Source organism: Doryrhamphus excisus, linkage group LG6 (genome assembly GCF_037039965.1).
Source record: "Doryrhamphus excisus strain RoL-2023G ecotype Guam linkage group LG6, RoL_Dexc_Guam_v1.1, whole genome shotgun sequence".
NCBI lineage: Eukaryota > Metazoa > Chordata > Actinopteri > Syngnathiformes > Syngnathidae > Doryrhamphus > Doryrhamphus excisus.
In genome coordinates, this window is record NC_136362.1 from 18,253,983 (window position 1) to 18,268,677 (window position 14,695).

The 14,695-nt window shown below is 39.8% G+C and overlaps 2 protein-coding genes across 3 annotated transcripts in view; both read right to left on the minus strand.

Annotated features, from left to right (window-relative positions):
• Positions 1 to 127: 127 nt before the first annotated feature.
• On the minus strand, positions 128 to 8,083 carry pask (PAS domain containing serine/threonine kinase). Of its 2 annotated transcripts, none has more exons than XM_058067236.2 (21): positions 7,779 to 8,083; positions 7,474 to 7,683; positions 7,146 to 7,327; positions 6,902 to 7,072; positions 6,605 to 6,739; positions 6,219 to 6,353; positions 5,940 to 6,123; positions 5,549 to 5,730; positions 5,328 to 5,457; positions 5,039 to 5,216; positions 3,713 to 3,927; positions 3,500 to 3,629; positions 2,874 to 3,412; positions 2,637 to 2,779; positions 2,359 to 2,523; positions 2,140 to 2,265; positions 1,933 to 2,067; positions 1,539 to 1,738; positions 1,058 to 1,191; positions 838 to 987; positions 128 to 752 (listed from the first exon to the last, which is right to left on the minus strand). In XM_058067236.2, the coding sequence occupies exons 2-21, from the start codon at positions 7,664 to 7,666 to the stop codon at positions 583 to 585; spliced, it is 3,597 nt and encodes a 1,198-aa protein (XP_057923219.2). In that variant the 5' UTR covers positions 7,667 to 7,683; positions 7,779 to 8,083; the 3' UTR covers positions 128 to 582. The 2 variants fall into 2 exon arrangements, with proteins under 2 accessions (XP_057923219.2, XP_057923218.2); XM_058067235.2 differs by having other exon boundaries at positions 2,359 to 2,526.
• A 718-nt stretch (positions 8,084 to 8,801) lies between these two features.
• kcnab1b (potassium voltage-gated channel subfamily A regulatory beta subunit 1b) overlaps positions 8,802 to 14,695 on the minus strand; it is a 34,702-nt gene continuing 28,808 nt past the window's right edge. The window contains exons 10-15 of the mRNA XM_058067238.2: positions 11,735 to 11,820; positions 10,695 to 10,815; positions 10,518 to 10,612; positions 10,278 to 10,398; positions 10,029 to 10,117; positions 8,802 to 9,853 (exon numbers count right to left, since the gene is read on the minus strand). Of these exons, the coding sequence (XP_057923221.1) occupies positions 9,764 to 9,853; positions 10,029 to 10,117; positions 10,278 to 10,398; positions 10,518 to 10,612; positions 10,695 to 10,815; positions 11,735 to 11,820 (602 nt within the window). The 3' untranslated portion in view covers positions 8,802 to 9,763. The remainder of the gene's footprint in view (positions 9,854 to 10,028; positions 10,118 to 10,277; positions 10,399 to 10,517; positions 10,613 to 10,694; positions 10,816 to 11,734; positions 11,821 to 14,695) is intronic.

Sequence of the window (14,695 nt, forward strand, 5' to 3'; positions counted from 1 at the left end):
TTTTAAACGTAATCATTTTATTTAGATATCTATTTTGTAACTAAATATTACAGTGTGAGTCAATTAAGCTCATAAGTACACAAGAATAAATGAATAGAAAGGATGATTTTTGTAAGGCATTTAATGTGAATTAAATTACAGACCTACATTTAAAAAACAAAACAAAACCACAAGGTAAAATAGTGTTGCACGCTACTTGTACGATGCCACTTCATGTTCAAAATTAAAATTATTTTAATGACATGTTTACAGAGCAAAATAAAGCATGAAAATCAAGGGTAAAATATTTATTAATGTATACAAATAAATAGATAAGATATAAATACACATTTAAAATACCATTTAAGTGTTTCCTTCAATTTGCGGTCTGCCGGTCATGTTACAGCTTCTATTTATTATTTAGGTAAACCTGGGTACAAAAGTAGAAATGTATAAGGTATTACTATTTTTTATTGCTTTGAAAAAATATCCAAAGAATAAATAAAAATTTGTTCTGAAAACTGCTACACCTTTTTACCTTCGTTTGAATAACTGCTGCTAACAAAAAAGCTTGATGGATGTGCGCGAGTGCGCTCTTGGTTTTCATTCCTCGTCTTTATCATTGAGGTATCTCTGGAGTTCAGATGCCAGGGCCATCATGGACGACCTCTCTTCCTCATCCTCCTCATCAGGGAGGGTGTCATCACCTTGATCTGGGAACAAATCTTGTCCAATATGTTGTTGAGGATTGAAATCTTGGTGTTGCAGTAAGCCTGTTTAAAAGAGTAGTGGAAATATTCTGCTTTCGCAATGTAAAAAGTATTTTTGTGGTGACAACCCTCTTGCTGGAGTACTCACTGTGGTTCCGAGTTGAAGGGAACACCTCTGTCCAGGTGTACTCTGCTAGAGAAATTGGCTGGCTGATCCAGGACTGCAGAAGCAACTGGTCCAGTGTCATCCTTTGGGTGGGTTCAGGGTGCAGCAGCCCACATAACACACTGTTCAGTTCTGGTACATAGAGCGCACACACTTGGTAAAGATCTTTGACAGCCTATGATAGAACAGATAATTACAGTACCTGGAGAGAGGGGAAATGGGGGCTTCAGATTGGCACCCAGGATCTCAGCCACACCACAAAAGGGATTCTCACTGAACAGCAGTGTGTAGAGAAAAACCCCAAGAGACCACATCTCCAACTCTGGCCCTTCGTAGCTACACAAGATAAATCAACATATTAAGTACAGAGTGATTACAAACTTGTATTTGTCTTAAACTTTGTCACCTCCAAGTGTTTATAAAAAAACTTTGATTGCTGTATCCTTGATGCTCTGTGTAATTTAAACGTGTCTCGACAAGGCTATGGCCTATAAAAGTCGTAAAAGACTGGAAAACAGTGCTCAAACAGATTCTGTTGTCAGGTGTAATGCACTTAGTAAGCTGTTCAAACAACTCTCACCATAAACACACACTTTATCGAACTCTGTGGTTATAAAATTGCCCATTTGACACGAAATAAAAAACATGATGTATCATGTGTTTTGCAGAGATGATGTACATACGGATCTCCTTGAAGTACTTCTGGGGAGCAGTACTCGAGTGTGCCACAGAAATTGTAAAAGAGCTTCCCTGGAGCCATCATGGCCGCAGAACCAAAGTCTATGAGACGAATGTGGAAACACTTGTCAATGATGATGTTCTCATCTTTAATGTCCCTGTGCAGGATGTTCTTTGTCCTCAGGTAGAAAACAGCTGCCACCAGCTGGGAGGAGGGAAAAAGACAGTTCAGTACAACCATTTACTGAATACTTTACCAATGACCAAACTTTTGAAAATTGAAGGGGACACTTAGTTTAACATCTAATAATTATACTACTTAAGTATAATTATACAAACATTTTTTTATCATATGTTGAGGACCAATAAAAATGAGCTGCATGCTGATAAAATGTGTACCTGTCTAAAGATGTAGCTAGCCAGGGGCTCATCCAGTCGTGGCTGCATGTCGATGAATTCAAAGAGATCCAAACCATCTCCATGTTTCTCCATCACCATCTGGAAGTAGCTCCCATTCTCAAACACCTCCAGCACCTAATTAAGGAAACACACACAGGAAAGAAATACTTCATTATATGAGTGAGTTTCAGAACCTGGGATCATTACCTTGACGATGTTGTGATGATGCACACGAGTCAGGATGGCAATCTCTTGGCTGACTCGGCCCAACATGGGATCGTCTACCCAGCAGTCGCTCACAATCCTGGCCTTGCTAATGAACTTCACCACAGTCTGCAAATTTTTAAAATTCAGTTATGAGAAGGTAACGTTATGATCCAAAAAAAAAAAGTCAACTGGTTGCAAGTTTCGTGTAAATCTTTGTACTTCTTGTCCATCGCAGCGTCTAATTGCCTTCCAGACAAACCCAAAGGCTCCTTTTCCGACAGCTTTAATAGGTTGGTACTCCTCTTCAAACTGTCCATCACAGGCCCGAGAGTGTTCAAGATCCAAGGTGGAGCGCAACGCCTCCACATGATTGGCCTCTCCAGTCTTCTGAGGGAGGGTTTTGGAATGAGAACATAATGTGTGACTGCTTTAAGTTAAAAAACAAAAAAGGAAATTAGATTTATTCATTTATTTTTTTTAAATAGTCTTCAGCTGACCTCTCCAAGACTGGCTCCTGATTTGGACAAAAGGGATCGATCAGTTTGCATCACTGACACCTTCTGGCCATGTCGGCTCAACCACATGCAGTACATTGGGCTTCCATCAGGTAGGTTGGTTCTGACCACATTACACTGCACCTCTGAAGATTAAATATTCATATATATTCATATAATATATTGTGTATATTGTGTTAACAGACAATAAGAATAGTAATGATCAAGGCTTAAACTAACCAACTCTCGTGCCATCTCTGTGGTAGCCACTTCCTTCAAATCGGCCCTCGAGTATCTGTGGAACATCAGCGTTGACACCGCCCATCTCCACCTTCTTTTTCTTTGGTGTAGATGTAGCAGGAAGGTCCATTACTGACTGAACCTCACCATTTCCTCCATTAGTGCAGAATTCCTGGCCATTTTCCTTTGGAATGGAAGAGAGCGCCGCCCACTGATCAGACCCAGCCTGCTTTTCATCTGAGGCGTTACTGGTTTCTTTATTGGCACTGACAGGCCGAGCTTCCGGGTCAGATTCGAGCACGCACGGAGAGGGTGTACGCAGTAACTCGGCTGTATCGCAGGATGTCATGGAGTGCTGGTTTTCATCGATGCCCTGACCACCATTGAGAAGCTCTATACTGGCACTCAGATCCAGGTCGGCCAGGGCTCGGGTCACTAAATCACCATTGCTGTTGAGGTCCAGGAAACAGCTGACATCTGCCTGGCATGGATCAGAACCACCATGGCCAGCAAATTTTTCACAAAAGCCAGAGGAAGACCTGTAAAATAACATATTTTTCCATCATTTGTTGTTATTCAACAACATATTGTTAAGATATTTAACTAAAGTATTATGAGATTCACACCTGCTCTCCATTGAAATGACCTCAAAGCTGGAGTCTTGGAGGACAGACATACATGACTGTCTGTCTTTGGTCACGCCGGAAGACTTGACACCCCCGCTATGAACAGCATGTCTATCCTGAGTGGGCGCATCTAAAACATGCATGTTAATATTGTGAACGCAGTGTTAAGGGAAAAGCATTGCATTACAGACAAAGATTAAACATTGATATTACCTGGAACGAAAGGATGATCATTTGTCTGAATCTCACAGCCAAGCTCTTGTTCATGTGTCCTTTCAATAGAAAGCATGCATGTGGTGTCTTCTTCTGGATGATCAACCCAGGCAAATGTCTTAAGAAGAGCTTGAGTAGTATCTCCAGTATCTACCTGGCTGCAGGCACCAGCTACCTGAGCTGCTTCCTCCAGCAGCTCTGAAGTGTCGTCAGCGCTGTGAAAACAATGGCTGACATTAATCTTCCTCATCAGCCAGACTTTTCTAGTAAATAAAAAGCCATTTGCATCAACATCAAATATGGTAAATAACAGAAATGTTGAGGATTTTAATATGCATGTTCAGCAAGACTAATTGTGCATAGTGGTTCAAAGCAGCCAAAACATCAAGCACAGTTACATTGGGAAAGGCTGAATCTTAAAATCTGGACAATTTAGTGCACACTCTGTCTTGACCAAACGGACTGAGACAAAACCTGTCCAGCAGATGGCACAAAGGATACAACAAATCTGATGCCTTCATCTTTCAGGGCCAGTCAAGTAAATGCACCAACCCTGTTTTCAGTATTCCCAGATACATGGACTATACTATTACAGTGGTGTGCTGGCAGGGCCAGCAAAGCCTCCATATCAAACTTAAATTGTAGTATTTCATCCATTAAACTAATTAATGTATATGTTTATTTATTAAATACATTTATTTACAAGCATCTATTTTCATTATTTTGCACCGTGTTTCTTGGCTGCAGTGCTTCCACGGTGTATATGTATTTTTTTTTGCCCAATCAGATTTCAGTCTGTATATGTTGCCATGTCAATGTAATCTTCCCCAGGGCCCTTGGAACCAAATGCCTGAACATCCTGGCCAGGTTGCTGCCATATATACAGTAGCAATTCAGCTGTTTTCTTAGCCAAATAGATTTGTGATTCAACTTATGATTGGCCTCAAAGCCAGCTTGCAGGCCCCCTGTTCTGATCAAAAGAGGCCTGTCCTAATTGGTTGATCAGAGCAAAACTGTTCTGCACAACATGTTACAACCACAATGGTTGATGAGAAGAAATCCTTGGTAAGTAGCTGGAATTTTCTTAAAATGTTTTAGATATCTGTCATGTTATTATATAAATATTGATTATGAACTGCTTCAAATGATGTATGTATGTATATCTGGAGTCGTTTGAAGCTTTAATCACTATGACAGAGCCAAATGCACCGCAGCTATATAAGTAATCTGAAAAGTAGGCAATTAAGCATGTCAGTACATTTTGCACATGTTCATTAAAATCTTCTGACATGATTGATGTTGACAGCAAACAAGAGGTTGACTTACACAAACACGCGTGTGGACGTGACAGCAGGAGGGGACATTGTGGAGAGAGCACTTCCTTGTTTGTCCAGCCTGGTGCTGTTCCCAGTAAAGATTCTACCCCTCCCTGTGGAAGACCTCCGCCGGCAGGCCTCTTGCACCATAGCCATGTCTCCGGCCACCAGTGAGGAAGGGTCAGTGACTGAAGGTGAGAGTAAAATGAGCAACTTGCAGAAAGATTTTGTAAAAACACACACAATTGTTTAGTGGGAAGGCGCATGGTGGTCAAACAGTGCCATCTTGAACTGCTTACCAGATTTCCTTGACAGTTCGGATTCTGCTGTACTTGTGACAGGCTCAGCTTGAGACTCAGGGAAGGGAGTGATCTTTCTGACCGACTCGGACATCCATCCATAGAAACCAGGCATGAGGAAAGTGACAGACTGTTGAGGACATAAGTGACAGTGAAAAATGAGGCTTGGTGAAGAAGACATAATGGCCGTCATCTTTTGCCAGCTGGTCTCATTGACTAACCTTCCCCAGTAGCTCGTCCTTGCTGTAGCCAAACAGACTGAGAGCCTGCTGATTGCAGATGCTGCAGATTGAACCATCAGGTTGCAGTAGGAGTAGGCCGCTGAGTGGGGTGAAAGCCCAGATTGTTCCGGTGTACTCCAAGGTGGGGATAGGGGAGACAACCCGGCTGTCTGTCTTGATGCCTGAGTTAACGAAAATTCTTTAAAATTTGGGGTAAGTACTGTCTATATGACTTGGGACTTTAATCATGCATGTTTATATAACCAGACCATTATAGGTGAAAGTAAAAGTCAATTTAATTTGGTACAAACGGTAGATTAAGCAGTTTATTATATACCTCTATATTCAGTTATCTAAACATGAATGTAACCAATTAAACAACATTGCCCACCAAGTTGTGTGTCTTCCGTTTTGGGTGCATCCTCATTGTCAAGATTCTCCGTTGTGTATGCACAGCCCACCTCATTGTGTTGTTGCTGGGGTCTAGCACACTGTACTGCCCCCCGAAGCTTAATACACAACGGTACAGATGCACCATCTCTGCTTTTACCACAAACTCGCTGAAACCTCAGCATCTAAAATGGATCAAGAAAGCAAATATGTATGAACACAGACTTTATGAGAGACAGCTTTTCTTAACCGAGCCGTGCAGTTTTGGTAGGGTGCTTACTTTGGGCAATGCTTGGCAGTGAAGGGGGATTTGTAAGGAAGGGATTAGCTCCATAACAGAAAGTCCTTTTAAGTCATCAGGATGGCGGTATCCATGGAGATGAGCAAAAGCTGAGTCACATGTAAGAATATTACCCTAAGGAGGGGGGAAAAAAACAGGTTTTAATAGGTTACTGTGAGCTATGAATTCTCTCAGTTGAAGCCCCAAACTCCCTCCATCACTAGTATATCATGTGAAAATACACATATAAAATATATTTTTAAAAGGTGTTAATAAATCTAATAAAATTATTCCAGTCAAAGAGGTATTAATTACACTACATATAGGTTTTGCATCTGAAAAAGGCTGTTGAATAAAAAAAAAAAAAAAACAAAACCCACACGCACATCTTGAGTAAATGACAAAAAAGCAGAAACACGTTCCACATATTCCATCATTACAACAAGGTGTTCTCCATTTTCTGACACGCTGTGAGTGCACAGTGCCACAGGGATCTCTCCTGACATTGTCACAACATCAACCTGAAATAATAAAAAAAAAAAAAAAAAAAAAAAAAAAAGAGAGAGAGAGAGAGAGAGAGAGACATTTGAGGTTATTGTGAAATCTCATTCTGGGTGTCTGGATACTCATCAGAACATAGATGACATTTTACAAGGCAATAAGATGCTTCAGTGTTAAATTACCACTTTTCCAGACATAGTCGCCACAGTTCCATCCATCAGCAAAAAGTCCTCATCCAACGCTTCTTCTAAGACCTGGGTGGTTTTCTTCAAAACACACAACAGATTCTTTCCTTTCAATGCATCAGAGGTGCACTCAAACAGTTTGCAAGCCTCACTGTTGGCTGACAGAATCTAGAAAAAAAATAAATCATTGCAAAATTGAGCACAGAATATTAAAAGTACACCCAAAAAAAACCCACCATACCTCCTGACTTTTGCGATCCACAGTCAAAAGCACTTTGTTTGGGTTGAGGACCAAAGGAGATATGAACAGTTCAAAATCTGTAGATGTAAGCTGACCATAAAGGTTGTCTTCCATCTCAGACATTGTGGAAAGGTCAGGATGCAAGTTTGGCATTTGATGATTCTTAGATGCTAAATGTTCACCTGTAAGACAAAAATATTCCAACCATCACTGTGATCAACTGTTATAATTTGTTGTAATGCCAAATCACCTAAAATTTCAGTTTGAGACATTAAATTCATATCATAATGATCATAGTGACCTAATATGTAGCTTTTTTCCTGCTTACCTGTGGAGGATCCAGAATAGTAACGCCGCTGTAATTCTAAAATGTGTCTTTTCTGCAGTGGTCTTTGGGTACAAGGATATGACTTGTTCAACTCAAACTCGTCCTCCAAGAAATCGGAGGAGAGATCGGGTACCACGCATATAGTCGCTCCTTTATCGATGAAGCGTCGTCTTCCCTCAGTGGCAAGCGACATTGTTGTAGATTATCTAGCTGCAATGCCAGTTGGTAGCCCAAGTAGAGAATTATTGAATTGAAAAAGCATTTTAGTAATACAACGCCGGAGAGATTGAATGAAAAACACTCACCTCAAATCAGAGAAGATGCTTTGGAAGCATATATTGGACGCTGTGGTTAGTTGACGACAGTCGACAAGGAAACGCTAACTCCCCTGTGTTATTTGTTTAGCCAAGTTAGCATGCTATATGCTAATGCAGCTATAAACAGCTACATACACTGGTCGCTTCAGTCTGAGCAACCTCAATTCAGAGTTGAAACCGCCATCGGTGCTTTCACAATGCTAAATACACGAGCAGAAGCAGTTTTGCATTTAAACTTTTTTTAAGCCCACCAACTATTAGTTAGCAAGTTTTGTAATTCGCGGGTTGGAGCCAGCCAAACAGATGATATACATAAGCTCTGGATCCAATCAAAAAGAAGGATTCGAAAGAATAAACGCTCATTGGCTAAGAGAGCAGAAAGACCCGCCTCTCTGTTTATGGTAACGCTTTCGGTCGCTCTATTTTCTGCAGGGTAATACTCATTTGGTGTGCTTGTATTAGAAAACTACAGATACTTAGATACTTTTAATGTTATTTATTTAGCACTGTTGCAAGTGTGTACTTAACTACTTATATATATATATATATACTATATAGTATATATATATACAATATATATATAGTATATATATATATATATATATATTGTATACAATATATATATATATTGTGTGTATATATATATATATATATATATATATATATATATATATATATATATATATATACACAATAGATATATATTGTGTTTTAGCACAACCTAGCAGCAGGACTGTGGCAGCTTCCACTCAATTGATGAAAAAAAATACACATATTGGGTTGTATTCTATGTTTAAAAAATATTATATGGCTATCACAAAAATACATTATAAAAAATATGTGGCGTTCATGATTTTTATAGCCAAAAAGGTCCCCAACCCATGCGCTAGACTAAACTCTCATTGAACTGTGCTTATGGTTATTTATATTCAAATATCACTGCATTTTATGTGGGTTTTTATTGTATTTTTTAATGTATATAATTGTAATTTTTTTAATTTGGAAGCCAAAAACTAAAACATTTCACATGTTATTTTTACGCTCTTTATTTCTATGTACAAATCTGAATGAACTACGCCAAAAATACACACATGAACAGAGAGAACAAAACAAACCAATTTAGTCAAACTGGCATCTGGATGAGGTGGGGTGGGGGCACATTATGATCAGGGTGCAATAGGGCCCATATGGTGTTATTTTTTCAGAGCATTTTCATTAGCTGTATGGCTTGGTGGATTTACAAGCTCCTTTTTTGATCATCTCTTTTGATCCAGCTGTGACAAGACAAATATGTTCACCACAAAGTTGAAATAAAAACAGGTGACGATAAGCATCAGGAGAGTACGCTTTTTCTGGGTACTGCTTATCAAGTCAATGACATTACAATCAGTATATAGCACAGTTGTTTTGAAAAATAAATGAGACATTACTCTCTTCTCAGTTCATACAGAAACAATTTATCATGTTGACACTTGAGCTTCAGCTGCAAAAAGAATGATGCAACACAGCCCAATTATGCAAGGTATTACTGTATATGTTTTGTTGCTTTCACAAACATCTAGTGAGGCAAATTCTAGTTTGTAAAACAAACCAAAAAAAAGATGCAACTTGAAGTTAGTCACTGCACGGCAATGATGTTTCTTGAATTCCCTCACCGTATATATAAATCATTGCAAAACTTTGAATATTCTGCACACAGTTGCAAAATAAAAATGATAATCTCATACCATATATGATCTTGTTGGCTCAGTGCTGCATCTGCCGGCCGCCATGGTTTTAGCATGCATTATTTGCCAAGCATCTCACTTTATGATATTGATAAGTGGCGGAGGAAGAGCCGAGCAGAACACCTTTTTTACAGTCACACACAAGATTACTACAGCAAAGTCGGGCACTGGCTGCTGTGCCGTGGCTGTGTGTGTGTGAGCTTTGATACACTTTCAGAGCACAGTTTTCAAGACTGTTGGTCCGGACTAATGATGGTAGTCTCTTTTGTTGTGTGGACGATTCCCCAGTATGTGATCCACTTCTGAGGCGATGCCCGCTGTCATCTTTGGAATTACCTGGAGTTCACACAGAATAGCTTTAATACATGATCAAACACACACAACACTGTTTTGTAATCACTAATAGTACAGTACAGTACAGTACAACCTCTAAGATCAAACATTGCAGTACTTATTCAAAGTAAATTCCACTGAAAATAATACAGATTATACAAGACATTATTCAGTCAACCTGAATGGCCCCGAGATTCTCTGTTAACTGGCTTGGATTAGAGGATCCCAATAGTACTGAGCTCACACCTTCATTCCTCAGGCACCATGCTGAAAAAGAAACAAAAATACAGAAGATAGATAGACTTTTATTAATCCAGTGAGGGAAATTAAAGCAACGGGAGACAGGATATTGCAAACATTTTCACAATTGGTTTGAAGATATTGCAATATGAGAAAACACACAGGGAGTCCCAAAAGTGTCTCTCACCTATAGCTAGTTGGGGTAAGGTACAACCAAGCTTCTCCGCTATATGAGCCAACTCCTTCAGCTTGGCTTGCTGTTTCCTTCCATCCTCACTCATTATTTTCTCCCTTAACCACTGGTATGGCTGCATTAGGGGATTAGATTACTTGCAAATTAGAAAAACATAATCACATGACAAGCTTGTACCCACTGGAGGGTCTGCGGACTAGGTCAAAAATGGTCAAAATGAAGCTCAATCCGTACCTTCATGGAGGCCCTTGAGGTTTCTGGGACGCCGTTCTCATACTTCCCAGTGATGATGCCGCAGGCCAAAGGAGACCAGGAGACCACACCTACACCTGTGAATAAAGAGTGACAGATCGATATGAGGATATAAAGGATTTGAGGGGAAACCTGGAAAGGGTGAATGATGAAACAAACCTATCTTGTGGTAGAGCTCTGGCAGCTGTGTTTCTACTTTGTCCCGCTGGAAAAAATGATACTCAGCCTGCTCGCAGACTGGAGGAATGAGATTGAACTGCCTGGCCACAGAGTAAGCCTCCTAAATAAATGAGGAGAGACAGAAAATAAGGAGAGAAACTAAACAATTGTTCCAACTTAATGTGTTATACACCAAATAGAGTCCAGACCTCCTGTAATTCTTGAAATGTACCATATTTTCTCTACTGGGGGTCGGTTGCAAAGAGTATTGGATGTTTATTATGTTTATTTTTTCTGTGCCAAAGTTCAATAAATATTGAAGCAGTTTATTAAAATATAAATGAATGAATACATGATAAATGATTTAAAATATAAAATAAATCATCCATTAATATATTACACCATATTGTATTGTTTTAATAATTCATTTCACCAACAATTTTGGGTACATATTTTGTGGCATGAATTTAGTCAAAATAGAGGAATGGTGGGCGGGATCAATGCTGTGACTGCTCATGAAATAAATAAATGAATAAATACATGATAAATATAAAATAAATCATCCAATAATATATTATGAAATTTTTTTCTGTGCCAAAGTTCAATAAATATTGAAGCAGTTTATTAAAATATAAATGAATAAATACATGATAAATGATTTAAAATATAAAATAAATCATCCATTAATATATTACACCATATTGTATTGTATTAATAATTCATTTCACCAACAATTTAGGGTACATATTTTGTGGCATGAATTTAGTCAAAATAGAGGAATGGTGGGCGGGATCAATGCTGTGACTGCTCATGAAATTAAAACACTTTTTATTATGAAATTATGTAATTTCACAATGTAATTATGATTAGTGGAAATGCTGTATATTGTTGAAAATAACTAAATCAGAGCCCAAGCTACACCACTTGGTGGGACACACACCAGTCAGACTAGATAGGACAACCGTAGTCTGAGAGCCTAGTGCAAGATGACATTTTAAAATATTATATGAATTATTTCACAACATTATTTAATCACTCACCATGATCTCCATGGCAGACCACCGTGATGTTCCCCAGTACATTGACATCCCCTGGTTAATCACATGTGTCATGGCTCTCACTATCTCTGTTTTACACACAAACATACAGAAGAAAGCAAAAAGTGTAAATTCTCAGTAGCCACACAATCAATGTAGTGAAGTAAACACGACAGTGAGCACATCTTTAAATGCTTATGGTATTGCTTTGGTGCCTAATCGAACGTTAATTGCGTAAATGAACCATCTGCTGTATGCCCACAAAGAAGAGTTATGGATGAAAGTATGAGCAGAGATCACAGTCTGGTGCGATTTAAAATAAGCACATCTTTTTCTTTTCATCAGTAGTTCTCTCTGGACCAGATTGTGGCTCAGCGAGAGACAGTGTGTGTGTGTGTGTGTGTGTGTGTGTGTGTGTGCAGCAGGTGGGTGGAGGGGTAATAGCTCCAAAAACAGGGCAAGTGATAGAACTAAGGCATTTACCAGAATCACACCCTACATTTTCTTTGAATTATACATCTTTATAGTTTGATTCACAATAAAATCCATACTTGATAACCTGCCTAATGTTACCTAATGTTTTTCCCTCACGGAGCCACAATGAGTCATCGCAACAGAAGTCCATGTCACAGATATCCAGCATTCATCAGCAACACCCCACTCACATAAGTCCATTAGAACTTGTGGGTGATTTTGTGCTTTGAGCATACACTGATCATGATACTTTGTGCAAACCGTTGAAAAAGCTCAGCTTTGGTGGAAAAATCTTTTCTGAACTGTTTTCACGATGTTCACTATTACTGCATATCAATCAAAGCAAGAAAAAATATTGATAGAGTCGTCCCTTGCAAATTTAGCAGGGTCTTTCTAGCAATGGTTTTTTTCCAAAAATATTAATTGATAAATCATGCTGTTTTGGGCTGCACGCTGGACAAGTGGTTAGTGTACAGGCCACACAGCTAGGAGACACAAGTTTAATTACATCCTCGGGCATCTCTGTGAGGAGTTTGCATGGTCTCCCCGTGCATGTGTGGGTTTTCTCCGGGTACTCCGGTTTCCTCCCACATTCCAAAAACATGCTAGGTTAATTCATTCATTCATTTTCTATCGCTTTTCCTCACGAGGGTCGCGGGGGAATGCTGGAGCCCATCCCAGCTGTCCTCGGGCGAGAGGCGGGGCACACCCTGGACTGGTCGCCAGCCAATCACAGGGCACATATAGACAAACAACCATTCACACTCACATTCATACCTATGGACAATTTGGAGTCACCAATTAACCTAGCATGTTTTTGGAATGTGAGCGGAAACCGGAATACCGGAGAAAAACCACGCATGCACGGGGAGAACATGCAAACTCCACACAGAGATGCCCGAGGATGTGTGGAATTGAACCCTGGTCTCCTAGCTGTGAGGTCTGCATGCTTACCACTCGACCGCCGTGCCGCCCTGCTAGGTTAATTGGTGACTCCAAATTGTCCATAGGTATGAATGTGAGTGTGAATGGTTGTTTGTCTATATGTGCCCTGTGATTGGCTGGCGACCAGTCCAGGGTGTAGCCTGCCTCTCGCCCACAGACAGCTGGGATAGGCTCCAGCATCCCCGCAACCCTCGTGAGGAAAAGCAGTAGAAAATAAATGAATTAATTAATTAATTGATAAATCATGCTGTTCTGGGCTGCACGCTGGTCAAGTGGTTAGCGCACAGGCCACACAGCAAGGAGACACAAGTTTAATTACATCCTCGGCCATCTCTGTGTGGAGTTTGTATGTTCTCCCCGTGCATGTGTGGGTTTTCTGCGGGTACTCCGGTTTCCTCCCACATTCCAAAAACATGCTAGGTTAATTGGTGACTCCAAATTGTCCATAGGTATGAATGTGAGTGTGAATGGTTGTTTGGCTGGCGACCAGTCCAAGGTGTTCCTCGCCTCTCGCCCGAAGACAGCTGGGATAGGCTCCAGCACCCCCGCGACCCTCGTGAGGATAAGCGGTAGAAAATGAATGAATGAATAATAATTGCAAAAAGCCTTCCTCTTCATCTCTATTGCCGCTGTCTGGCTTATTCCTACATTGACTTAATTGAATTCATTTCAATTTGCTGCGCATGGGTCTGTCAAATATAAATGACGTTGAGTGGGAGAGCTTGTCTGCAGGCTGCACAGCCTATCTATTAAAACAATGGGATGACTTTGACGTTGATGTATTGTCTGTTTTCCATTCTCACGTTGCTCTAATGTGAGCATTTTATGTATTTTTCATAAGTGATGGAATGCCAGCTTTGAATTCTATAGCATTTTATAGTCTTGTCAATGAAGGTGTCAGCAGCAGCAGTAAAGCATGAGTGTCATCGTGGTAAAATATGTTGGCTTTCATTGGTGTCTCTGCCTTTCCAAAAGCCACATAAAGTAACACGCACAGAGGGATGAGGGGACATGAAAAGAAAGGCTGTGATTCTAACAAAGTTAGACTTTGTCCCCATTACATCACATTTTGGTACCTTAGGGAACATGAGTTGTTGTGTTGCACAAAGTCACAGGACCAAATGCAAACACATGGAAAGCTTTGCATTTTTATCTCTCCATGCTTAAAATCACATGTATACTTTGTTTTGAAAGGACTGCAAACTCTACAGACTCTCCAGTGACGCTATAGTTCTTTGAATGATGCGAATATATTGCAAGAGTATAATATTAACAAATACACATTTTGCCAATAGCATCAAAAAAAATTTTTTTTTTACATTTTGTTTATATCATCCTGCATTGTCACAATTTCTACCGATGACGTTAAGGCATCAGCAATGACGTATGACACAAGGGGCAAAAAAACCTGACTGGTCCGGAGGAGGAGAAAGGTCACGATGCAATAAAATGTCAATGGGATAAATGGTGGATCATTAAGAAAGGCTGCACTGAGTGTGGGAGGAACAGAACGATTGTATCCAGAGAAGCCAACCCAAAAATACA